The 25,332-nt window shown below is 56.1% G+C and overlaps 3 protein-coding genes across 4 annotated transcripts; all 3 read right to left on the reverse strand.

Annotated features, from left to right (window-relative positions):
• Positions 1-266: 266 nt before the first annotated feature.
• Positions 267-14,760, reverse strand: LOC119152614 (protocadherin gamma-A10-like). Of its 2 annotated transcripts, XM_037398145.1 has the most exons (2): positions 12,729-14,760; positions 267-1,451 (listed from the first exon to the last, which is right to left on the reverse strand). In XM_037398145.1, exons 1-2 carry the CDS (start codon positions 14,598-14,600, stop codon positions 672-674), a joined length of 2,652 nt encoding a protein of 883 aa, XP_037254042.1. In that variant the 5' UTR covers positions 14,601-14,760; the 3' UTR covers positions 267-671. The 2 variants fall into 2 exon arrangements, with proteins under 2 accessions (XP_037254042.1, XP_037254041.1); XM_037398144.1 differs by lacking the exon at positions 12,729-14,760 and having other exon boundaries at positions 267-3,487.
• Positions 8,974-12,221, reverse strand: LOC119152616 (protocadherin beta-4-like). Its single transcript, XM_037398147.1, is given in 2 exon segments — positions 8,974-9,106; positions 9,109-12,221. Coding segments are annotated over 2 exon segments (2,337 nt in total). The 5' UTR covers positions 11,422-12,221; the 3' UTR covers positions 8,974-9,082.
• A 57-nt stretch (positions 14,761-14,817) lies between the features above and the next one.
• Positions 14,818-20,624, reverse strand: LOC119152615 (protocadherin beta-16-like). The gene is given in 5 exon segments (XM_037398146.1): positions 14,818-16,392; positions 17,837-19,200; positions 19,203-19,217; positions 19,220-19,274; positions 19,276-20,624. Coding segments are annotated over 5 exon segments (2,781 nt in total). The 5' UTR covers positions 20,503-20,624; the 3' UTR covers positions 14,818-16,272.
• Positions 20,625-25,332: the final 4,708 nt, after the last annotated feature.

Raw genomic sequence — 25,332 nt, forward strand, 5'->3', positions numbered from 1 at the left:
ATCAAGCCAGGTATGTGACAGTCAGAGAAATGTAGCAGATCTGATCTTGCACATATTATCAGAGGTGATAACCCACTTCCGGATCATCACACCGAGCAAGGCAAGAAATTAACCCCTGCTGAACTGAAGGGATCATAGCATTCTCTTCTCGAGCACTGCACTTAGGCTCAGGAACTAATTCAGGTATTAGCAGGTACATCACACTCAGGTGGCTCCTCCCAAAGCTCTTGTAATGGCCATTGCCATAAGCACATAATTAAGCCATTTGTTAAAAACACTGTGACAATGGGCGAACACACAGGAAGGACCTCCCAGGGCTCGCAGTGCAGTTGGAATAACATTCCTATGGCTAAACGACGTGTCTTATACCCATCTGCAGCCGCTCAAGGACAGCTCCCAGGATGCTCGTCAACAGCCCCTCACAAGTCGCGTGGTGTTCTTGGACCCTCCTAATGTGCCAGCACCTCTCACCAAAGGGCCAGTCCCCCAGGCCACTTCTCTGTGACATGCGCCATTATCACGCCTGGGAGCATTCCAAGAAGGGAGGCGTATTCTCTGCAAGGCTCTCAGCAGAGCCTGGGGGTGGATACCGAGCAAAGCAGGAGTCCCGAGCGCTCCCTCCAGACCATGCACCCCCACGCACCCCGGCGCCTGTCCTGCTGCGGTCGTGCCTACGCCTCCTCCCCTCGCCAGCCCCGCGAGAGAGCGCCAGGGACCCTCAGCGCCCCTGCCTGCCACCGCAGCCGGAGCGCCGGATGAGCCAGCCAGGCACGGGCCCCGCGGGAACGAGAGGCAGGAGCGCACCGAGGCCCTGTGCCCGCAGCTGCCGCGGCCTTGCCTGCGTGCGCAGAGGGAAGGCAAGGGGCAGCGAGAAACTCCAGAGCGGCAGGAAGGAAAGGCAGCCAAGCGCGGGCAGAGGCACTCACCGGGGGCGCGGCGGGGTCGTCGCCGAGCAGCGGCGCGGGCTCGTCGGGCGGCGGCCGGGCCGGGAGGGTGTCGCAGCAGCTGCCGGCCGACAAGCGGAGCTGGCTCTTGCGCGAGTCGGCGGTGAGCGACACCTCGTGCGAGTAGGAGTGCAGGAAGGCGCGGACGCCGTCGATGCCCACGAAGTGCGAGGCCGGGACGCCGCGCGCGGCGCCGCTGCCCGCCGCCAGCAGCTGCGAGCGGCGCCAGCGCCGCAGGCGCAGCGCCAGCAGCAGCAGCAGGAAGGCGAGGAAGAGGCAGGACACGGCCGCCACGGCCACCACCAGCCAGCGCGTCAGGCTGCCGGCCGGCTCGCCCGGCGCCGCCGCCGCGCTGCCCAGCTCCGAGAGCAGCTCGGCCACGCTCTCGGCCAGCACCACGGTCAGCGTGGCCGTGGCCGACAGCGCCGGCCGCCCGTGGTCCTTCACCACCACCACCAGGCTCTGCCGCGCCGCGTCGCGGGCCAGCGGGAAGCGCGCCGTGCGCACCTCGCCGCTGTGCAGCCCCACGCGGAACAGCCCCGGCTCCGTCGCCTTGGCCAGCTCGTACGACAGCCACGCGTTCTGCCCCGCGTCCGCGTCCACCGCCACCACCTTGGCCACCAGCGCCCCGGGCTCCGCCGAGCGCGGCGCCAGCTCCACGCCCGCCCAGCCCGCGCCCGGCGCCGCCGGCGGGTACAGCACCTGCGGCGCGTTGTCGTTCTCGTCCACGATCACGAGCCGCACCGACACGTTGCTGCTCAGCGCCGGCGCGCCGCCGTCCTCCGCCCGCACCCACAGCCCCACCTCGCGCACCTCCTCGTAGTCGAAGGAGCGCAGCGCGTACAGCGCGCCCGTCTCCGCCTGCACCGACACGTAGGACGAGAGCGGCGCGCCGCGCACCCGCCCCTCCGACAGCCGGTACCGCACGCGCGCGTTCTGACCCCAGTCCGCGTCCGCCGCCCGCACCGTCAGCACCAGCGCGCCCGCCGCGTTGTTCTCGGGCAGCCGGGCGCTGTAGCGCGCCTCCGCGAACACCGGCGCGTTGTCGTTCACGTCCAGCACCCGCAGCGCCAGCACCGCGCCGCTCCACAGCGACGGCGACCCGCCGTCCGCCGCCCGCACCGTCACGTTGTACTCCGCCACCTCCTCCCGGTCCAGCTCCCTCGCCGTCACCACGCGGTAGTAGCCCTCAAACGACTTCTCCAGCCGGAACGGCAGCCCCTCGCCGATGCTGCACCGCACCTCGCCGTTCGCCCCCGAGTCCCGGTCCTGCACGTGCAGCAGGGCCACCACCGTCCCCGACGGCGCGTCCTCGGAGATCGCGCTCAGCGCCGACGATACTGTCAGTTCGGGCGCGTTGTCGTTTACGTCTGTCACGCTGATCGCGACTTTGGCCGTGTCGAAAAGGGCCCCACCATCATGCGCCTGCACCTCCAGTTCGTACGACTCGGCTTCCTCGAAGTCCAGGCTCCGCAGCACCGTGATCGATCCCGTCTCAGCGTCCAGGTGAAAAACCTGCGGTGCCAGGTCCTTCGTTTTCTTCAATGAGTATTTCACGTGCCCGTTCAGCCCCTCGTCGGCGTCGGTGGCCGTGACGGTGATGAGGACGGAGCCCACGGGCACGTCCTCCGGCACACGCACCGTGTACTCGGCCTGGCTGAACTGGGGCGCGTTGTCGTTCGCGTCCAGCACGGCCACGCGGATCCGCGCCGTGCCCGTCCGTGCCGGCTCGCCGCCGTCGCTCGCCCTCAGCACCAGCTCGTGGAACGCCGCCTCCTCCCGGTCCAGCGCCTTGGCCAGCACCAGCTCGGGGCGCTGGTCCCCGCCGGGGCCCGCCTGCACGGCCAGCGAGAAGTGCTCGTCGCCGCTCAGCTCGTAGCTCTGCAGGGAATTCGCTCCCGCGTCCGGGTCGTGAGCCTCGGCCAGGGGAAACCGCGACCCCGGCGCTGTCGTCTCGCTCATTCTCAGCTCCGTTTCTGTGTCTTGGAAGCTTGGCGCGTTGTCGTTAATGTCCGTGATCTCCACGTCGATGCCGTAAACCTTCATTTCCCCGTCCACTATCACCTCACAGCGCAGCACGCATTTCTCCACCAGCCGGCAAAGCTGCTCTCTGTCTATCCTCTCCGCCGTCACCAAGTGTCCCGTCTTCCCGTGCAGGGCGAAATACTGCGCCCTGCCTCTGTCTATGATGCGCACGCCGCGGTCGGGGAGCGCGGGCAGCTGCAGCGCCAGGTCCTTGGCCACGTCGCCCACGAACGAGCCCTTCGGCATCTCCTCGGGCACCGAGTAGCGCAGCTGCCCCCACGCCGCCTCCCACGCCGCCAGCAGGACGCACCAGAGCAGGGCTCGCTCCCGCCGGCCCCAGCGCTCTTCCCCCTCCGCCATTCTAAATCCTGGCAGCAGCCGCCTGCTCGCCCCTCCGCACTCCGGAGCCGGCCTGCGGTTCAGCTCTGCCGCCGCGCTGCTCCCGCCGAGCCTTTCCTCCGAGCAGTCCGGCTCGGCTCGTTCCCCGCGCTGCATGGGCTGGGGCCGTGTAGTCCTGCCGCTCGCTCGCTGCTGCTGCGGCTGCCGCCCATCTTCGGACACATCACGAGCCGACAGCGACACTCGCAGTCGCAGGCAAAAACTGCCGCGCTCTGGCGCAGGAGCCGCCCTCCGCCCTCTCGGCTTCTCGCTCCGGCTCAGCCCGTAGCACCTGCTGCAGCCCCGCGTTTGCGAGCATACCTGATAGCAGTGGGAACACATTCACGGGACATGCACGCATTCAGGAGAGTCTCTCTGACAGGCCCTCTCCACCGGATTGCTTCACAGAATCATTGAAGGATAGAAAATAATAGAATGATAGAATATAGCATCATAGATTTGTAGATTCATAGAACCAGAGAATCACAGTCTGTGTTTGAAGGCACCTTTAAAGATCACATAGCCTACCCCACCCCATCCCACACACCCCCGCAATGAGCAGGGATATCTTCAACTAGATCAGGTGACCCAGAGTCCCGTCCACAAAGTCACAGATTGTTCGGGGTTGGAAGGCACAACTGGAGATCATCTAGTCCAGCCTCCTGGTAAATCAGGTTCAACTAGGCCAGGTGTCACAAAATTGCAACCAGGTGGGTTTGAATGTCTCCAGAAGAGACTCCACAACCTCTCTGGGTAGCCTCTTCCAGTGCTCTGTTACCCTTAAAGTAAAGATGGTTTTCCTCATATTCAGATGGAACTTCCTGTGTTCATGCCCATCGCCCCTTGTCCTGTACTTGGCACCACTGAAAAGAGCCTGTCGCCATCCTCTTGACACCCGCCCTTTAAATATTTGTATACACTGACTAGATCCCCTCCGAGTCTCCAGGATAAACAGTCTCAGCCTTCTCAGCCTTTTCTCATAAGGGAGATGCTCCAGTCCCCTCATCATCCTCGTACCCCTGCGCTGGACCCTTTAGCCCGATCTTGAATGTTTCCAGAGATGGGGCACCTACAGCTTCTTAGGCAACCTCTTCCAGTGTTTCGCTACCCTCATTGTAAAACATTTCTTCCGTCTATTCTGAACCTACCCTCTTTTAGTTTCAGACTATTACCCCTTGTCCTATTGTCCCTATTAAAAAGTCTGCCCTTGTCTTTCTTAGAAGCCTCTTTTACGTACTGAAAGACCACAAAAAGGTGTCTTCAGAGCCTTGTCTTCTCCGGGCTAAACAACCCCAACTCTCTCAGCCTTTCCTCATAAGAGAAGCGTTTCATCCCTCTGATCATTTTTGTGGCCCTCCTCTGGACCCACTCTAACAGGTCCATGTGTTTCCTGTGCTGAAGACCCCAGAACTAGATTCAGTACTCCAGGTGGGGACTCACCAGAGAAGAGCAGAGGGGCAGAATCACCTCCCTCAACCTCCTGGCCACACTTGTTTTGATGCAGCCCAGGGCATGTTTGGCCTTCTTGGCTGTGAGTGCACGTTGTTGACTCATGTCCAGTTTTTCATCCATCAGTACCTCCAAGTCCTTCTCCGTAGGGCTGCTTTCAGTAACTGTATTGCCCTGGCAGTGGTGTAGGACCTTACACGTGGCCTTGTTAAACTTCATGAAGTTTCTGTGTGCCCATTTTTTAAGCTTGTCCAGGTCCCTCTGAATGGCATCCCATCCCTCAAGCATGTCAACTGCACCACTCAGCTTGGTGTCACCTGCAAATGTCTACTGTCTATGTCACTGAGTAAGATATTAAATAGTACTGGTCCCCATACAGACCCCTGAGGGACAGCACTCATCACTGGTCTCCATCCAGACACCGAGCCATTGACCACCACTTTCTGGATGCGACCACCCAGCCAATTACATACCCACCAAATAGTCCATCCATCAAATCCATCTGTCTCCAATTTAGGGAGGAGATCATGTCAAAGGCCTTACAGAAGTCCAAATAGATGACACCTGTAGTTCTTCCCTTGTCCACTGATGTAGTCATGCCACCATAGAAGGCCACTAGGTTGGTCAGACAAGACTTGCCCTTGGTGAAGCCACACTGGCTCTCAAAACACCTCCGTGTCCTCCATGTCCCTTAGCGTAACTTCTAGGAGGATCTGTTCCATGATCTTTCCAGGCACAGAGGTGAGGCTGACAGGTCACTAGTCCCAAGGTCCTCCTTTCTTCCCTTTTAATAAATGGGTGCAATCTTCCCCTTTTTCCAGTCACCAGGGACTTTACCTGACTGACATGACTTTGGAAATATGGAGAGTGGCTTAGCAACTACATCAGCCAATTCCGTCAGGACCTTGAGATGCATCTCGTCAGGTCTCATAGACTTCTGTATGTTCAGGTTCCTCAGGTGGTCTCAAACTTGATCTTCTCTTACAGTGAGAGGGACTTTGCTCCCCCAGTCCCTGCCTTCAGGTCCATCCACTTGAGAGGTGTGGGAAGACAGACTGCCAGTGAAGACTGAGGCAAAAAAGTTGTGTACATCAGCCACCTTCTCCTCTGTTGTTACCAGTTTGCCAGTCATGTTCATTGGTGGAGGTACTCTTTCTTTGACCTTCCTTTTCTGGCTGACACACCCATAGAAGCCTTTCTTACTATTCTTTGCATCCCTTGCCAAGGTCAGCTCCAGCAACACCTTGGCCTTCCTGATCCCACCCCCACACAACCAGGCAATGTCCCCATACTCTTCCCAGGACACCTGCCCTTGCTTCCGCTGCCTGTGCATTTCCTTTTACTCATCCAGGCCAGTCTCTTGCGCTCCTTTCCTGATTTCTTACATGTGGAGATCTAGAGCTCTCATGCTCTGTGGGAAGTGTCTTTAGAGATCTACCAGCTTTGTTCTGCTCCTTTGTCTCTGATGGCAGTTTCCAAGAGGGTCCCATTGACCAACCCCTTGAACAACTGTAAGTTTGCTTTCCTAAAATTCAGGGACCTGACTTTACCTGGCCCATATCCCATAGGACAGACAACTCCACCAGTGCATGATCACTGTAGCCCAGGCTGCCTCTAAGCCTGAAGCCTCTGATTAGCACACTTGCGTTGGTGACCAACGGGCCCAGAAACACATGCCCTCCAGTAGGGCTGTCGATTACCTAGCCTGAGAAGTTATCTTTACTAAAGGGCATCTCCAAAAAGCCCCTTGGGAAAGCTCAGCAGTGTGTTCAGGCCCTCCAATGCAGGAAACAGCCTCCCCCTCTCACAGGGTAAAAAACTTAATAAACCATCTAGTTAACTGCATCAGACACACAAACCCTCAAGGTGGAACGACCCGAGAAGCACCAGTTTTACACCCAGATGGGCTGGTTCCTTGTGATCTCAGTAAGGGACACATGCCGACTATCTCAGATGTCATCCACGACCCTGTTTATTATAGCTCACCCTATTGGAAGAGATTAGCATAGATAATCCTATGTCCCTTTAGATGCAGAGAACCCTCAGAAGAGCAGCTTCAAACATGACCCCAGCCATTCACAGTATGCCATGCAGACTGTGGTCATAGAAAAGAATAGTGTGCCCCTGTTTCAGTCATTCAAGTCATTACAGCACTTTCCTGCAACAAAGCAATTCTATTCATCATTTCTACTGTGTCAGTAAAAGAAGTTCCCATGCAGTCTTCTTGCTCACAGGTGCCTTTCTCACCACTAACAACTGGGAGCTGCCTGCAGGTTCTTTGGTTACAATGAGCTGACTGAGTTTATACTGCTGACCAGGGATTTATGCAGTACAACACAGCACAGCACAGCACAGGTGTGTCTCTTCCTAGATTAATGGGATACTGGATCACTCAGTCCTCGATGCACAATGGTTTTCAGTTAGAATCATTACACCAGCCTGTCCCCAGGACTTACCTTTTTCTCAGAATCTTTGCAGAAGGGATGGCTGTAGTTCTCTGCATTTCCAGAGTGAATCCTCTCCCTGGAAGTAGTTTTCACCCTCCAATTAACCACTTCAAGCTGCTACCCCAAACACCTCTCCAGAGGAACACATATGCTTTGTGAAATCCATCCTCCAAAACCTTCAGAATCAAAATACTTTGTGCTCAAATGATTTACAGTTCCTATCAGCAGCTGGAGCCATTTGGACAGTGGGAAATGTCACTTTCCCCACCTCATTGCTTAGGGTAGGGGCCAGTCTCCCTGGGCCTGGAACTAACTGAGCCAAGTCACAAACAGAAGCTCAGAAGACCCATACAGGCCTGCCAGCACTTTTCTGCTCCCAATAATTTCCCTGCATGCTTTATCAGCTGCATCCCCAGACTGAGGAAGTGTCCCCACTCAACTCTGCCTCAGCCAAGGGACACAGCAAGAACACCACTCCCAGCCTCTTGAAGAACTTTGACAGAGCTTTCCAGAAAGAACCTCTCCCAAAGACTGTCTCCGTACAAGGCATTCAGGCTTTCTCTTTATTTCACTATTACACACAAGGGTGTCCCTGTTTACAACAGAACAGTGTAATAACTGCAACACAACACAGCGTGAGGGTTTCCAAATATTCCGTGCCACATTGCCATCATTCAAACAATCTGTTACTGTACAATGGTATTTCTGAAGAGGAACAGGCAGGACAACGCTCAAGCACAGTTCACAGGGTAGAAGGAGAAAGGGCAAAAAGGAGAATGCAAATGCTCTAACAAAAACCTAGAAAAACCGTATCGGGATGGCTGTCCACTCCCACCAAGAAGCCTCTGATTTCAGGAACAACAAAGATGAGACCAGACTCTATGGCCCCTTTCCCTGTTCATCTTGATTCTACCATCAAAGTCCTCTGATGTAACTGGAGGAGTTTCCTTACAATGCACCCAAAAACAATGAACATGCTTTCCCAGCTCTGTACAGTTACAGTCTATACCAACACCATTTGTGCTGCAATCCCAAGGAAACAGCCCACCCACCTCCCTCTTAGGGGCCCAGGGAAGTCCTTGTGGTGTGTTTTTGCTGCTCTGCCCTGGAGAAGAGGAGACTTCTGAACTCAAAGGATCAAAATAATGTTCTTGCTTGCTGAACTGTAATGATGCACATTGCGATGGTAAGATTCACCAGCCAGCCTTTGTGCAGCATGTGCAGACACACAACAGCTGTCCAGACAGACACCATGGCAGAGCGCACAGGTCTCACAGGCAGACATCCAGAATGCAGAGAAGAGCCCAGTGCTGGCACCACTGTGGTGCTCACCACCTCCTTGCCTCCCTGACCCGGGAGGAGGGCTACATGCATTTCAGCAAGCACCTGATTTGTGTGCTTGGCCGTGCCAATGCATTACAGCACAGGATTAGAGGCCCACAGTAATGCCTGAGAGCAGGTTAGACAAGAACTTAGCTGAGGACCCTGGACCCCACTCTTGAAGCATTTAACGGCTGTAACAGGGCTGAAACATATGATTACCAGACTGAGGGAGATTTTAGTTCCTTTTGTTTCTACTTTTGGAGGGGGAGACAATCTTTCTTACTTAGAATTTGCAGGAAATTGGTGATGCCTGTTGCAAAGGCAGATTTACTCTGGAGGAAGCATTGCAGATGTTGTAGCCCTGGTCCCTTCCTTCTGCAAGGCATGAAGCCCCTGGCTGTGCTGACTCCATGCTAGTTAGAGGAAAGACTACGGGGCTGTTTGGCAGAGAGCATCCCAGGATTGCCTGGCACCACCTCCTCTGCAGTGGCAGGGCCTCGGGAGAAATCTTGTTCATCATGGGTGCCCCCTCCCAGGGCATGGTGCTGCAGAGGCAGGCTGGGGAGGATGGGCTTCAGGAATTTGAACTCACTGTTGCCCGAGCCCGTTGTGAGGCTGATCTCATAGCAATAGGCATGGGGCAGGGTCCCCGCAGTGGCCGCATCAGCCAGGTCACTCTGCAAGTTGCCAGTGCCGTAAAGCACATGCCCATCCTTCAGCTCCTTTCTCTTGCACACCTTATGAGTGATGAAGGCTGCTGTGGACACAAGGAAGAGGAGTGAGATGAAGACCAAGGAAATGATTAAGTATGTTGTCAGGGAGCCATCCTCATCCTCCGTGGCCTGGCTGCTGTGTGGTAGGCCCACATCTGAGAAGTCACTGAGCAGGAGCGCGCTCAGTGCCGCTGTGGCTGACAGTGCTGGCTGCCCATTGTCTCGCACCAGGACAACGAGCTTCTGCTTCATGGCGTCTCGCTCTGTCACCAGCCTCCTCAGTCGCACCTCCCCGCTTTGGGCACCCACCACAAACAGCCCGGGGTCGGTGGCCCTCAGCAGGTGGTACGAGAGCCATGAGTTCTGCCCCGAGTCTGCATCGACAGCCACCACTTTGGTGATGAGGTACCCCACCTCAGCCGAAACGGGCACCAGCTCATTAGATGGAGGGCTGCTGTCCTGCGAGGGGTACAGCACCAGCGGTGCATTGTCATTTTCATCCACCACTACAAGGCGGACAGTGACATTGGAACTGAGGCGAGGAGAGCCTGCATCGGAGGCGCTCACCAACACCTCGATCTGCCTCACCTGCTCATAATCCAGAGGCCGCAGCACAAATACATGCCCGTTCTCGGAGTTCATAGAGATGCAGGAGCAGGGAGGCTGCTCTGCAGAGTGGTGCGGTGCCAGGAAATAGGTCACCTTGGCATTGGGCCCCACATCGGCATCAGCAGCACTGACAGCTCCAACGAGCACTGTGGGGACATTGTTCTCATGCACATACATGGTATACGATGTCTGGTTAAAGACAGGTGCGTTGTCGTTGACATCAGAGATGTCCACCGTGAAGGTCTGGGTGGTTGTCAGAGGAGGTGACCCTGCGTCTGCTGCTATGACAGTGAGGATGTATCGAGCCATCTCCTCCCGATCCAATGTGCTCACAGTTACCAACTCATAGTAGTTCTTATAGGCTGGCCGCAGGGAGAATGATAGCTGGTCCTCAAGGGCACAGGAGATCTTGCCATTGGCACCAGCATCCCGGTCCCTGACAGTGAAGAGGGCGACCACTGTCCCAGGTAATGCATTCTCCGGGAGGGGGCTGCTGAAGGAGCTGACCACCAGCTCCGGTGCGTTGTCATTCACATCCAGCACCTCCACCAACACCTTGCAGATTGCTGAGAGGCCCCCGCCATCTGTGGCCCGCACACTGAGCTCATGGTTCTTTGCCACCTCAAAGTCCAGAGGCTTTGTGAGTTTGATTTCTCCGCTCGTCAGGTCAATTGCAAATGCTGAGTCACGCTGGCCCACTGTTTGGCTGAACTTATAGGAGATGGCCCCATTAACTCCCACATCCCGATCAGTTGCCACCACACTGAGAACCACAGAGCCCTCCGGCGCATTTTCCAAAACCTTCACAACGTACCTCTCCTGTGTGAAGACAGGAGCGTTGTCGTTTACATCTAGAACGACAACGTGGATTTGGGTGGTCCCACTCCTGGGCGGAGAGCCTCCGTCCACAGCAATGACACTGAAATGCACCTCTGCCTGCTCCTCTCTGTCTAGCGGCTTTTCCAAGACCAGTTCCACGTATTTGTTGCCCTCACTCCGGCTCCCAAAGGAGACACTGAAGTACTTGTTCTCGGGGGTGACGCTGTAAGCCTGGACGCTGTTACTGCCCACATCCAGGTCCCGAGCCCCCTCCAGTGGGAATCGCGAGCCCGGGTCACTCGTTTCCAGGATCTTAAAAGTGAGCGATTCCTCCGGGAAAACGGGCGCGTGGTCGTTGACGTCCTCCAGGGTCACCTCGACCCGGAGGAACTGCAGGGGGTTTGCCAGCAGGAGCTCGAAGGGCAGCGTGCAGGTAGCGGACTGCCCGCACAGCTCCTCCCGGTCCAGTCTCTCGGCCACCACGAGGCGGCCGGTGCCGCGGTCTAGGCGAAAGCGCTGCCGGCCGTCCTCCGAGGCCAGGCGGGCGCGGCGAGCCACCAGCTGCGCCGGGGCCAGCCCCGCGTCCTCCGCCACGTTGGCGACCACGGAGCCGCTCTCCCGCTCCTCGGCTACGGAGTAGCGGATGGGCTCGCAGCGCGCGTGCGGCAGAGAGAGGAAAGCAGAGAGACAAAGCACTTGCCTGGCGATCGCCATGTCGGGCCGGCGGGCAGCCTCCGTCTCGCGGATCGCCGGTGCCGGGCGGGCGCGCTCCCTCTCGCCGAGTCCGGCTGGCGGCCCGGCAGCGGATTGCGCGGACCCCACTCGCCGCCGCTCGCCGCGGCTGCCCGGTTGCGCTGGGTAGGGCCGTGCTTGGCCGCCTCCCCGCCCTCCGCCGCTCTGCGCCGCCTTGGCCGGGAGCACCACCCTGCGGCCCGCGCCGGGACTGCGGCCGCCGCCCGCCGCCGGCTCGCCCCGGCACACTGCCCCGTGCGCACACGCCGCCCCCGCTCGCCCGCGTGGGGGCCCCGCGGCAGCACGCCGCGCCGCGGAGGGAGGCGCCGGGAAGGCGTGCCGGGAGCCCCGCGCGGCCGCCGCCGCAGCCCGAGCGCACGGACAGCGCCGGCAGCTGCCCCGCGCCTTCCGCCGCCTCCCGGGGCCCGCGGGCAGGCGGGCGTGCTCGGCTGCCGGGAGGCCGGGCCGGGCACTCCGAGAGGCGCGGCGGCGAGGCGAGCTCGGGGCGCTTCCCACGGCGCCGTGGGGCGGGGGCTCAGGCCGCAGGGACTGAGCCGCCTTCCCCGGCCGGAGGAGCCGGGCGAGAGCCTCCGCAGGGGCAGCGCGCCGGGCACGGCACGGCACTGCTGAGCGCGGGGAGCGGAGGCGGCTCCCAGCGAGCCTCAGGCATGGACGCGCCCGGCGGCCGGCCAGCCCGGTGGCGGGACGGCAGGAGGGGCCGCGCTCCCCGGGCCGCCTTCCCTCTCGCCAGCCAGCTGCGAGCAGCACGGCCCTTCCCCCTCCTGGCCCCCTCCACTTTCAGCGCTGCGTTTCAGGCTGGGCAAGACGGGCCTCAGGAACTGGAATTCGCTCCTCCCCGAGCCGGTGGTCAGGCACACTTCGTAGCGGTAAGCCGGCGACAGTGTCCCCGTGCCGGTCACGTCCACGCCGTCGGCGGCGAAGTCGCCGTCACCGTAGCTGGGGGCAGAAGGGGGCGACAGGCGTGCTCGGAGGCGGGCCTTGCAGAGCTTGGCCGCCGAAAAGGTGAGGACGGAGAGGAGGAAGAGCGACGAGACGCAGGCCAGGGAGGCGATGAGGTAGGTGGTAAGCAGGTCCTCCTCGGGCGCCTGCGGCTGCTGCCTCCCCGCAGGACCATGGGAGAGCTGGAGGAAGGCGTCGGAGAAGCCGTCCACCAGGGCGATGCCGAGGGTGGCGGTGGCGGAGCGCGGCGGCTGCCCGCGGTCTCGCACTAGCACGACGAGCCTCTGCCGGACCGCGTCCCTCTCCGACACGGCCCGCGCCGTGCGCACCTCGCCGCTGTGCAGCCCCACGCGGAACAGCCCCGGCTCCGTCGCCTTGGCCAGCTCGTACGACAGCCACGCGTTCTGCCCCGCGTCCGCGTCCACCGCCACCACCTTGGCCACCAGGTAGTCCGCCCGCGCCCAGCGCGGTACCAGCTCGCCCGCCGCCGCGCTGCTGTCGGGGGGCGGGTGCAGCACGACGGGTGCGTTGTCGTTCTCGTCCCGCACCACCACGCGTAGCACCGCCTGGGCGCTGAGCGGCGGCGAGCCGCCGTCGGCTGCGCGCACCGTCACCTCGAAGGCGCGCACCTCCTCGTAGTCCAGCGGGCGCAGTGCCCGCACGGTTCCGCTCTCCGCGTCCACGGACACGAATGATGCTGCGGAGGTTGCGCCCGGCGGGGGCGGGTCCAGCGCGTATCTCACGCGGGCGTTTTTTCCTGCGTCGGCGTCCGTCGCGGTCAGGCGACCCAGGCTCTTCCCCGCCGGCTCATTTTCGCTAAGCATCATAGTGTAAACGGCCTGGGCGAAGGTTGGCGCGTTGTCGTTCACGTCTATGAGCCTCACGAGCAGCGTTTTGGACGTCGTGAGCGCGGGGGAGCCCTGGTCGCGGGCCCGCACAGTCACGTTGTACTCTGCCACCTCCTCCCGGTCCAGCTCCTCCGACGTCACCAGCGCGTAAGCATCGGCCGGCAACAGCGTGATGCTGAAAGGCTGCTCACCCGGCAGCTCGCAGCTCACCCTGCCGTTGTCCCCTGAGTCCCGGTCCCGCACGTTGAAGAGGGCCACCACGGTGTTCGGCGGGGCGGCTTCCGAGAGGGTGCTGGTGAGGGAGGTGATGATCACCTCGGGGGCGTTGTCGTTCACGTCCTGCACCTGCACCTGCACCTTGCAGTGCGCAGATAGCCCCCCTCCGTCTGTTGCCTGGACGTCTATCTCGTAGGTCTTTGTTTCTTCATAATCCACCGACTTTTTGAGTCGAATCTGCCCTGACTCTGGATTTATTTTAAACGTGTGGCGATTTTCCTCTGAATTTTGCACTATGGAATAGGCTATTTCCCCGTTCGTTCCTGAGTCTAAATCTCTAGCGGACACTGCCACCACAAAGGTATCCTGGGAGCTATTTTCTAATAGCGGGACTTTGTACAGACTCCGGCTAAATACCGGGGCGTTGTCATTTACATCCAGGACTACCACGCGGATTAAGGCTGTACCAGAGCGCGGTGGAGACCCGCCATCTACAGCCGTGATGGTGAACGCGATTTCAGCCTGCTGCTCCCGGTCCAGGGCACGGTCCAACACCAGCTCGGCGTACCTCCTGCCGTCACTCCGCCTCCGGGTGTAGATACGGAAATACTCGTTCGAGCTGATACTGTAATGCTGCAGACTGTTGTTCCCCACATCTGGATCCTGAGCGCTTTCCAACAAAAATCGAGCCTCTGGCACTGCACTTTCCGGGATCTTTAAAACTATCTCTTTATTTAAGAACACAGGAGAATGATCATTGATGTCTGTGAGTCTTACCTCAGCTCGGAAGGACTGCAGGGGGCTCTCCAGCAGCACCTCGAAACGCACCAGGCAGGGCTCGTTCTGCCCGCACAGCTCCTCCCGGTCCATCCGCTCTCGCACCACCAAATCCCCGCTGTGCTGGTTCAGCTGTAAATACTGCTTTTCTCCTTCAGGAACGAGCCGAACTTGTCGAGCCGATAATTCTTCACCGGTCAGTCCCAAATCCTTAGCGATATTCGCCACAAAGGAGCCTCTCTCCGCCTCCTCGGGCGCAGAGTACCGGGCGGTTTCTGCCCTCATCCCTGACACGCAGAGGAGCAGGACCAGAGCCGCTGCTGGCCGTAGGAGCGGTTCCTCCCTCTTCGTCAGCTCCATTCCTTCTCAGCGAACCGATTTCTTCCCCCTGTGAGCTGGATGGAGCTGCCGAGCCAGCCTGCCGAGCTCTGAGCAGCGCAGCCCGGACGGTGCCGCCCCGCCCGCCCGAGCCCCGGCGCGGTGGAGCCGGGAGCTGCGCGGAGCCTCCGCGGTCGGCAGCGGCACCAGGCGGCCAACCTGCGGAAAGACACGGAGATCTCCCAGCGCGGAGCCTGCGGGAGGGACCCAGACCGTTCGATTTCTCTCTTACGAGGTCAAAGGCATAAGGATTTAGCTGTCCATACAACCCTGTTCAAAGTATGGCCTCCGCTTGAGTGAGCAATGCTTCTCTTTACCTTTTATTTGTAAAGGAGATTTATTTAAAGCTTTTTTTTTTTTATGTGTCCCCCCTATAACGGTTTGGACTGTTTATACACAGTGAAGAAATGAGTTTTAGCCCGTTTAGCTAAAGAAAAAAAGCTGTGTATGGCTATAGATGTCCGGCATCCAGAGTGAGCTGGTCCATGAACCACGCATGGCAGCGATGGCCATGTAGTAATTCTCGGTGGGTTTCTGGAAGGGACCGAGATTGTTCCCCCAGTTCACGACCTCTCAAGGCTGGGAGCCCTCGCAAAGAGGCCGGAGGCAGCATCTCTCAAACCTCAGCTTGGCTCAGAAAAGGCCCCTCCACCTTACTCTGGCTTCTGAGAGCAGCCTACTTTCCAGATCGCTCTGATTTCCCCTGCATAAATTCCATCCCAAATGCAGGGATTTATTCCCGAAATCCTGCTCTTTGGGGTGGCTATTTCCTCAGCGATGACTATGAGAAGTGACCTTCGAGACCGCACACTCACCTGAGGGACTTTCAAGTAGATTTTATTGTTTTCTGTCTTCAGGCATTTGGCTCTAAAAAATGTGTGAGCGACGGGAAATACCACATTACTTTATAGATCAATACTGATTAATGAAAGAAAAACTGAAAGCTTATTGACGCCCTATATTCTACTATACCTTAAGTTTATTGTAAATGGTTTAGCCTACTTTAAAACTACAGACAGTATTTTTAATTCTCTACTACTGTATACCCCAAAATTCTGAAATGTTAATTTCAACTTCACGTTATGAAGGGAAAAAAAAAAAGAATACATTGCTCAAAGCCCACTCTGCAGTGTGGAGAACCTGTAAACTCTTGATCAAATACACAAAGTGTGCCACTGTCGGCCGTTTGTAATGTAATCAGCTTCTGCTTGTTATTAAGAAATTTCTTTGCAAGCACCACTTAATTTTGCTTAATATTGTTTGGTATTGAACAGGCTGCAGGAAATTAAGACATTATTACAGATCCCTCTGCATAAGAAAAAACACAGAAAAGGTGATGTAGAAAAAAGTTCTCTTGAACATCTGCTTCCAGTTCTCGGTACTTCCCTTAACATTTAGAAGCGGTAGCACTCTCACAATCACACATCAGGTCTAAGTGTAATCAACATGCAACACAGTCCTCGTCCCATCCATATCACAATTACAAAATACCTACATGAATAAAGTATGCTCAAGAGGAGAGTGTTTTTGCTCTCTCACAGAGAAGCTTTGTATCTCCCTGGTACTTTTTTTGGTGGGTGTTTGGTCTCTTCGTTCACTTTTCCCCGTGAGCATGTTAGCCAGTGAGGACAGAGATGCTTGTTTTTCTCTTCACTTACTGATGGCTGACCCAAGGGTTTTGATCAGAATTGATATTTAGCTCCATCCCCTTGTTTGCAGAGCAAGCTGCTTCCGCAGGTCTGGGACCCGTGTCTTCGGGGAGGGGAGCTCTGCCCTGCAAAGAACAGAGAGTGGAGGTTGTCATTTGGGTGCTGAAGGTAAACAGGCATCAGCGAGAATCTTGGAGGTCACGTCTTACACTACTGCATGAGTGACACCAGACCACCAGACTCTTCCCTATCCAGAGCCAAAGAAAAGGTTGGACTAGGTGGTGGGTCTCTGACCTGAACAGGGAAAATCGAAAGCCAGAAACCATCCTCCACTGTGGACATCACAAAGGCACTAATGAAACCTTTTATGAATCTGAGGAAGTAATTTAAGGCGGTAAGAGCCCGAAATAAAACCACTTTCTCACAAACAGGAAATGTGATATATCAAGATGTGTCCTTATCTACGCTGAGGCCACTGCGACTGCGGTTCTGAGAACCCGCAGTAAAGTTAGTCCAAGTCATCAGTGGCGATTAAATACAAAAACTTTAAGGGGTAAGAAGGTGTGGGTAGGTCTTCAACCTCATATGTTCATCGTCTAGACTCCTGTGAAGTGCTAGATGGATCCCCAGAACTGGTAACCCCGTGTTTTAGAAGTCCCACTTGGACCCAGTGAGAGAGTGAGGGGAGAAGAAACTGTTTCACTGATCACCCCTTGCCTCTCCCATGCTCTTTGAAGCTGGAGGTTGAGGGGCGCCTCAGCTATGACTCTGAGTTCACAGCAGGACTGAAAAGAAAGGTGCTGGTACTGCCTGGGAGAGCCCACCTGGGCCAGGAAAGGACTAGGAAAGCGCATTGTAAAGTCAGATAACCACATTTTCCTGGCTGATACTGTCCATGCAAGCCACAAAAATATAAGGGAATTTAATGGCAGAGAGCCCCGCCTCCATAGACTCCAGGAACTTGTAAAGCAGCTTGAGTTCAGCACCGCAACCACCCTGATGAACGGCACCTGGCAGCGCCGGGCACAGGCTCCTAACAGCAGTGCAGGGGACACCGTGAGTGATGTGACTGCGCTTTGCACTATTGTCCCCACAGCCCCAGCTGACGCTGAATAGAACCCACTACATTCCCGGTGCTGCAGCCCCCGGGAGGAGCGGTGTCGCTCCTGCTCTGGGTCCCTACGGGCTCCACACAATGCATGGACAGGACCCGCTGTGTGGATCACACATCTACACCTCTACTTCTCACCTTCTCATGGTCCAGCTGCCCCTCTTTGTGGTGATGCCAAAGACTTGATCTAACGCGGACACTCAGAGCATACAGCTGGATGCAGAGAGGTGCGGTTAGTCAGAACTTAGGGAGCAGCTGAGTCGTGCCGGATCCTCCTGGGAGGCCCCCGACAGCGGCTCTGGGACCCTCTTCTACCCTCTCCTCCCTCCCCAGCAGCTCCTCCACCACGATCTCCGCAACATCGATAGTCCTTCCTGCCAGGGATGACGCCCCACCCCCACCTCCGCACTACTCGCTCCTTGCTTCTCTCATCGCCCCGGCGCGGCCACGTCCCTCACCTGTGCAGCCCAGTCACCTTCTCCCCTGGGGCTGGCTGCCTCTTGTGAGCACACCGAGCTCCGCTGCTCGCCCGGACCGGGGGGCAGCCCAGCGGGGAAACAGGGGAAGAGGGGCCTGAGGAACCGAAATTCGCTGTTGACTGTCCCGGCGGCGAAGCAGACGTCGTACACGTAGTTGCGGGGCAGGGAGCCCGCGTTGCTCTCCGTGGCAGCCTTCGGGAACGTGGGCAAGGGCTCCGCCTGGCTCCGCCTGGCCCGCCGCACCTTCACCACCACGGCTGCCACCGCGGTCGCCAGGAACAGCGCCGAGACGCAGGCCAGGGAGGCGATGAGGTACAGGGTCAGTGGCCCGTCGGGCTCGGCAGCCGGCGCCTCCTCACTCACCCGCACATGGGCGTCGGAGAAGCCGTCCACCAGGGCGATGCCGAGGGTGGCGGTGGCGGAGCGCGGCGGCTGCCCGCGGTCTCGCACTAGCACGACGAGCCTCTGCCGGACCGCGTCCCTCTCCGACACGGCCCGCGCCGTGCGCACCTCGCCGCTGTGCAGCCCCACGCGGAACAGCCCCGGCTCCGTCGCCTTGGCCAGCTCGTACGACAGCCACGCGTTCTGCCCCGCGTCCGCGTCCACCGCCACCACCTTGGCCACCAGGTAGTCCGCCCGCGCCCAGCGCGGTACCAGCTCGCCCGCCGCCGCGCTGCTGTCGGGGGGCGGGTGCAGCACGACGGGTGCGTTGTCGTTCTCGTCCCGCACCACCACGCGTAGCACCGCCTGGGCGCTGAGCGGCGGCGAGCCGCCGTCGGCTGCGCGCACCGTCACCTCGAAGGCGCGCACCTCCTCGTAGTCCAGCGGGCGGAGGATATAAACATCCCCGTTTTCAGAGTTGACCGACACGTCGGGCTGCAATTTGCCTTCCTGTGGCACCAGCGTGTAGTTTACGCGAGCGTTTTTTCCTGCGTCGGCGTCCGTCGCGTTCACCCTGCCGATCCGGAGCATGGGGCTGCTGTTCTCCGCGACCGACATGGTGTAAACCTCCTGGGTGAACTCTGGGGGATTATCGTTCACGTCCGATATCTGCACGAATATGCTTTCCTGAGTGCTCAGCCGCGTCGTGCCCCAGTCCGTGGCTGTGATGGTGATGTTATACAACGCCGTCCTCTCCCTGTCCAGCGCCTGATTTGTTCTCAGTTCGTAGTAATTATCGAAAGTGGGGGTGAGGCTAAAGGGCAGGTCCCCATCGATCGAACACTCTGTCCTGCCGTTGTCTCCGGAGTCCTTGTCCCGCACACTGAACAGGGCCACCACGGTGCGGGGCGGGGCGTCCTCGGGAACGGAGGCTGTGACGGAGGTGAGCGCTATCCTCGGGCGTTGTCATTCATGTCAGGACCTCCACCTGCACTTTGCAATGCGCAGACAGCCCCCCGCCGTCCATGGCTTTCACCCACCATCTTGTGCATTTTCGCTTCCTCGAAATCCAAGTTGCCCGCGACCCGTATCTCCCCAGTGGCAGGGTTCAGCTCGAAGAGCTGCCGGGACCTCTCCAATGTCTGCGTGAAGGCGTACCGCACTTTCCCGTAGGACCCTTCGTCGGGATCCGCAGCCGCCACTCTGACTACCAGCTGCTCCGGGGGGCTGTTCTCGGGCAGGCGCACCTCGTAGACCTCCTGACGGAAGACCGGGATGTTGTCATTGGCATCCACCACCACGATCCGGACCTGGGCTGTGCCCGATCTGGGTGGCGAGCCCCCATCGGTGGCGGTGAGAAGTAAATTCAGTTCTCGCTGCTCTTCACGGTCCAGCTGGCGCTGTAGGACGAGCTCCACGTATCTCAGTCCATCTTTCCCTGTTTCGAGAGCGAGGGAGAAATGCGAATTGGATTCGAGGCTGTAGTTCTGTAAACCGTTACTGCCCACGTCCTTGTCCTGGGCACTTTCCAGATGGAAACGGGACCCAGGAGATGCCGTTTCCAGGATCTCTAAAACCATCTCCTTCTCCGGGAACACGGGGGAGTTGTCGTTCACATCGAGAACCTCCACCTCCCCTCGGATCAGCTGAAACGGATTTTCAAAGAATATCTTAAAAAAGAGTGTGCACGTATCGCTCTGCGGACAGATTTCCTCTCGGTCCAGCGACTCCTTTGCCGTCAGGGCTCCGGTGTTTTGATTGAGGCGGAAAAGCTGCTCGTTCCCCTCGGACACAACGCGGGCCTTGCGAGCCGCCAGTTGGCTCGGAGAAACCCCCAGGTCCTTTGCAATATTGGCGACAAAGGAGTCCCTCTCCATTTCCTCCGCCAGAGAATAGCGGAGGCTTTCGGCCCCGCTCTGACACACGCAAACGCACAGAATAAAGAAGATCACTTGCCTCTTGCTGTTTCGGCTCCATCCCACACACGCCATTACTCTCCAGAAAAGCCATCCACCGTCCTCCGTGCCTCCCAGCATTTTTAAGCAGGGTCCGAGGCAGAGCGGTGCTTGTCCGGAATCCGGAGGTAAGGGGGTCTGAAGCCTCCGAGCACCCCGACCCGTGCCCGCCGCGCTCCCCAGCAGCTCACACGGGTTTTTTGTTTCCCTGCGCCTGCAGACGCGGCGGGCAGAGCCACCGGCCGGTCCGTGGCCAATATCCCCACCCAGCGTCGCAAGGGGGAATAGTTCCCTCCGCACTCGGCGCATTGCTGCGGATTCGGAGTTTGCTGTTTGAATCTGCACTCTCCATGCCAAACCGAAGGCAAAAGGCGCAGTGTAAATGCGCTTCTCGCTTGGAAGCGGGCTCCCTCCCCCATCTAGAGCGCTGCTCTGGGCGTCTCTTCCCAGCTCGCAACCGCGAGCTCTTTATACACAACTTTTGGTTTTCCTCTGTGTTGTGTGGGCATTGCAAGATCTGCCACTTCCAGAGGATGCACTGCAGGATTTGCCTTCTCTTCTCCACTTGTTACTGAGCACAGGGCAGTTAGCAAGTGGGGCGGGTCAGAGAAGCACCGCTGTTGAATATGAGATCTGGTGCCAGAGAGCTTACAGGAGAAAAGGCCCCGTAAGTAAATGCTTCACCATCATGCTAGCTCACCACCATCCTAGAACGATAATGCTGTTCTAGGACACATCACTCTAATGCGTGTTTTCCTTCACATTGTGGTACCACACCCCACCCAAAGGACACACAGATTTAACACCTTTCTGTGTGAAACAGCTGATTTTCCTTATTTGACAGAGATATTCTCCCCTCCTGCCTGTGACCTTGTACCCATAGAAGATGTATCACTGTATAACACATGCGTGAAAAATGTCCCCAGCCACACCAAACGTCAAAATGCTGCAAACCTGTTTCATATTTTGGAGGGTATACTGTCCTCCTCCGCTAATGTTTACCACACAGGCTTAGAAATACTTTAGAAGTTCCTGTGCTCAGAGGTCAAACCTCAGCTCCTATACCTGTGTAAGGATATATGGCCAACAGCTATTTAATACAGAAGGCAAGGAAACATCAGGAGAGCCGTAAATTAACACCCCAGATACGATCCGGAGCTAATGAAGCCAATAGAAGACCAGGGATCTAAGCGCGCCGATCGATAGGCCATTAAAGCAACCACGAAGTGTAAACTCCAGAAGAGATACAACCAGAAACTCTGTAACAAGTAGGGGGGCGGGGGGAGGGAAGTATTATTATGGATTATCAGAAAGGGTCTAACAGGGAAGAGCAAACTGCTTACGAGATGTTTGAGGGGGGTTCTAGGAATATGCAAAGCACATTACGGGATTATTAGAGGCAGAATCAAACTCGGTAAAAGGGAGAGGTCAGGAGTGGATTCGGGAGGAACAACCGTGGGGACATGGAGGTGGGACGGGAAAGCGAGGGGTCCTAAGCAAGGCCGTGGTAGTGCGAACCAGGATGGGTGCCGGAGACCTGACAAAACCCCCAGGGTCAGGCACTCACCGCCGGCCCTGGGGATTGATTTAGATCGCGACTGCGACTGCAGATGCAGCGGCGAGCACCGTCAGATGCGCACGCGATATACTGGTGCTTCCAAGAGCAGTCTTCCTCTTGCAGAACAAAACAAAACGAAACAAACAAACAAACAAAAAAAAAAGTGGAGAAAACAAAATACAGCTTGTGCTACTTATTTTTGGTTCCAGCAATTTAAATTCAGCTTGTACTTTAAAAGGAACCACGGTATTTTATATATATATATATATATAAAGTTTCCTAACCTCCTTGATTTTGACACTTTTCCTTTAATTTCTTTGACGTTTTCTCCATATTTTTGTTTGCTAAGGGAGCTGACTATCAAACAATACTCACCAGGTGAAGTCCTACAAATTCGCTGATGCCTTGATTTGTTTTAAAATAAAAGCTTCGTGACTGTATCAGTAGGAGACAGTAACAACCAGAATTGACTTTAAGATTCCCCAGAATTGTAGCTACTAGAGGACTTTGCGTGGATGCAGCCATTTTTGGTGATTTCTTCTTCTCGTCCTTTGACTTGGAAGCATGACAGAATGTAGAAGACTAACTTCCATCAAAGAGCAGGTCAGCTCTTTCTTCCTTTCTCCCTTTCCAGGGATGTGGCCATCTGCTGTTATCATCACCAACGCAGAAGTTTGATGTAAAACCAACCATAGGCCGAGTAAACCAGTTGATGCGCTGGGAACACGGTTTCTTTCCTCACCCGTGCCATGCAAAAATAACAGTGACACCTGGAATCCATCTGCTTTGTGCCTTTGCCAGTGCTCCTGCTCAGCTCTCGGCATCTCCGAGAGAGGAAGGTGTGTTTGCTTCTACATAACCTAATCTTTGGCACCCCTAGGCAGCAGGGAAAAGACACAAGCTGAGAAATGCTTCTATAGACACTTCCCACCCTGGCTGCAGTAACCCGGTAATTGTTACTCCCCTCATCTCAGAAGGGAAACAGTGTCCTTCAGCTTCATGTGTAGAAGGGTGCAAGAGGAACGGTGACCCTTAACGGAGCTCTTGGCTGTAATAGTATCTTGGCACATCAGAAGAAGCTGCTTTTAGACTGAAGCTCGTTTTCTTTCAGATTTTAGAGAAACGCGAAATGAAGAGGCTCACTTACTGTGCACCACCGGATAGCTAACTAATGCTGGTGTTTGCTGTTGGGTCAAAATAACAAAATGAATATGTACGAGTAGAAAAAAGAATATGTATACTGCCAGATGAAGGCATACTATGTTTTAGGACAGGCTAAGTAACTATAGCCACAATAAGATAAATGTGTCAGAGAATTCATGCTTCTGCTTGAGCGCGTAGTGATGTCGCAGGCTTCCTCATTTTTTGGTTTAGTGATGACATCTTTATCCTAACAAGGTAGGTTAAAACGGCTGAAAATCGGTTCTCCTCTTTACTCTGAAATTTACACCTTAACACTAGAAAAGAGATAAAGCAACATATTCTGCTCAGTTCCTGGTATGTCTCCATATTTCAGAACATAGTGTTCCTAAAAGAAGATTCTGCCTGCACTTCTGCAGCCTGAGCAAGTTCAGTTTCCAAAATTCCCTTCTTGGTCTTCCAGCTAGGAATTCAGATCCACCGAGTGAAACCTCAGAGGCCCCATGCCGGGTTTTGTTGCCCCCTTGGATATAGACTTCTTCCCCACCCCTGGCGCCACTCCAGCACACCCTAAGGGTAACAAGCACACCCTAAGGAAGGAGCAGGTGCCTGCAGATCAAAAGCACAGATGCTTCCCCCGTCACTGTGGTTTCCATGCTCTAATGCAAAGAGGGACTGACGTTCCTGTCCTCTCATTCCCAGCCAGCTCCCAGGACGGATTTCTTCTCTCACCTCTAGCACTGAGACAGCACCTGCATTCCCAGCTCTCCCAAGAAACTTCTGCCCTGAGATCTCAGCTGGCTGCAACCGTGAGGGAGGCTGAGAAGATCGTTCCAACATTGTAGCTCTCTGTTATACTGTAAATATCACTGGTACACGTCCTGTTTGTGGTTCATCTTCCAAGAGAGATACCGGCCTCCTCTTTCTGCCTGCATTCAGTCCAGTTAACGCTTTCCCCACCGCTCCGTTAAATGTAAGCATTCCTTTTTTGAGGTATTAAGTCGGTGCTTACCAACCAACGGGCTCTGCCTGAGTCACCCCAGACCTGCGGCGAAATCCTCCCACATCCCTAGGGGCGGACATGGGACACCGTCTCCCTCCTTCACCTTCTCGGTTCTGCTTTGTGCTCTTGGAGTTTCCAGGCGTTTCTCCATGCGGAATTCCCAGCACATTCCTTGGAAGGGCTTTGAATTTGAGCGTATTTCAGTGCAACCGAGACATTTCGGCTGGGCTCTCAGCTGATGTCAGCCATGCAGCATCTGACTTTGTGCTCGCTGGGCTCTCCCTGCTTGGGAGCTGCCCGCCCAGCAGCACCAGTACACGCTGGCCAACAGCGGCACTGGGCGTCCAATGCAAGAACTGCACATGGACGTCTACCCCCACGCCTCAGCACACATCTCCTCCGTTAGGTTCTGGCTATTGCTACCGCAAATTATGAAACACATTTCCCACCTGATGTCTTTGTCAAATAAACTCACTTTCTTAGTACTTATTGAGACATTTGGTTTAGCACTAATAACACAGGGAAGTATGAAACGTCTAGAAGGCATCCTATACAAACCTTCTGTTAAATGTGCTTAATAAAGATGCAAGCTATGGGCAAACACAGCAAGTATCGCTCACGTGTTGTGCACATCTTCCAGAAGTCAGAGACAATCGAGGCGCTTTCAAGCAGAGGCTGGTTGTGGAAGGCTCAGAGTTTTGAGTATTTTCTGTTTCAGAAGGAGAGCTCCAACTGTTGTACGTCGTCTCCTGAAGTAATCTGAAGTTAGGAACCAATTCAGTATTAATAGCAGCACGAACCTCCACCGCCCCGTGGATCAGCTGCAAAGAATTTTCAAAGAATATCTTACAGAAGAGAGTGCAGGTATCGCTCTGCAGACAGATCTCAGATTGCTCCTTGATCCAGTGACCTTTACTGTCAGAACTCCAGTGTTTTGATTGAAACAGAAATGTTACTTATCCTCCTCAGACACAATGGGGGACACATATCTTCCTAGGCAGCAGTCCTTCCTGTCTACTAACATCAGTTTGTGAGGCTATCTGTTCTAAAATCTCCCCTGTATATCTACCAGCTTTGAAGAATAAAGGGAAATTCTCTTCTTCAAAAGTCTGAGTTCATATACCTTCTCAGAGACCTTCTGCACTCTCCAGTCTCCAAAGATAACGCTGGACGTTTACCCAGACCATTTCCATCCTACATCCTTCGAAGGCAATGAATTCTTGCTCCCTTCTCTATAGCCATGATAATCTCAGCACTTCTTGATAGAAAATAGATCCTCTGAGCTTCAACACTTTGCTACTACAAATGCCTTTTGAAGCCAAGTAATTATTTTCATCTTCACAAACATTGTGCTTATGGGGTACAAATTTTCCATCCTCAACCTACTCCTATGTCCTGGTTTCAGCTGGGATAGAGTTAATTTTCTTCTTAGTAGCTG

The sequence above is a fragment of the Falco rusticolus genome, chromosome 8, assembly GCF_015220075.1.
Source record: "Falco rusticolus isolate bFalRus1 chromosome 8, bFalRus1.pri, whole genome shotgun sequence".
In the NCBI taxonomy this organism is placed as follows: domain Eukaryota; kingdom Metazoa; phylum Chordata; class Aves; order Falconiformes; family Falconidae; genus Falco; species Falco rusticolus.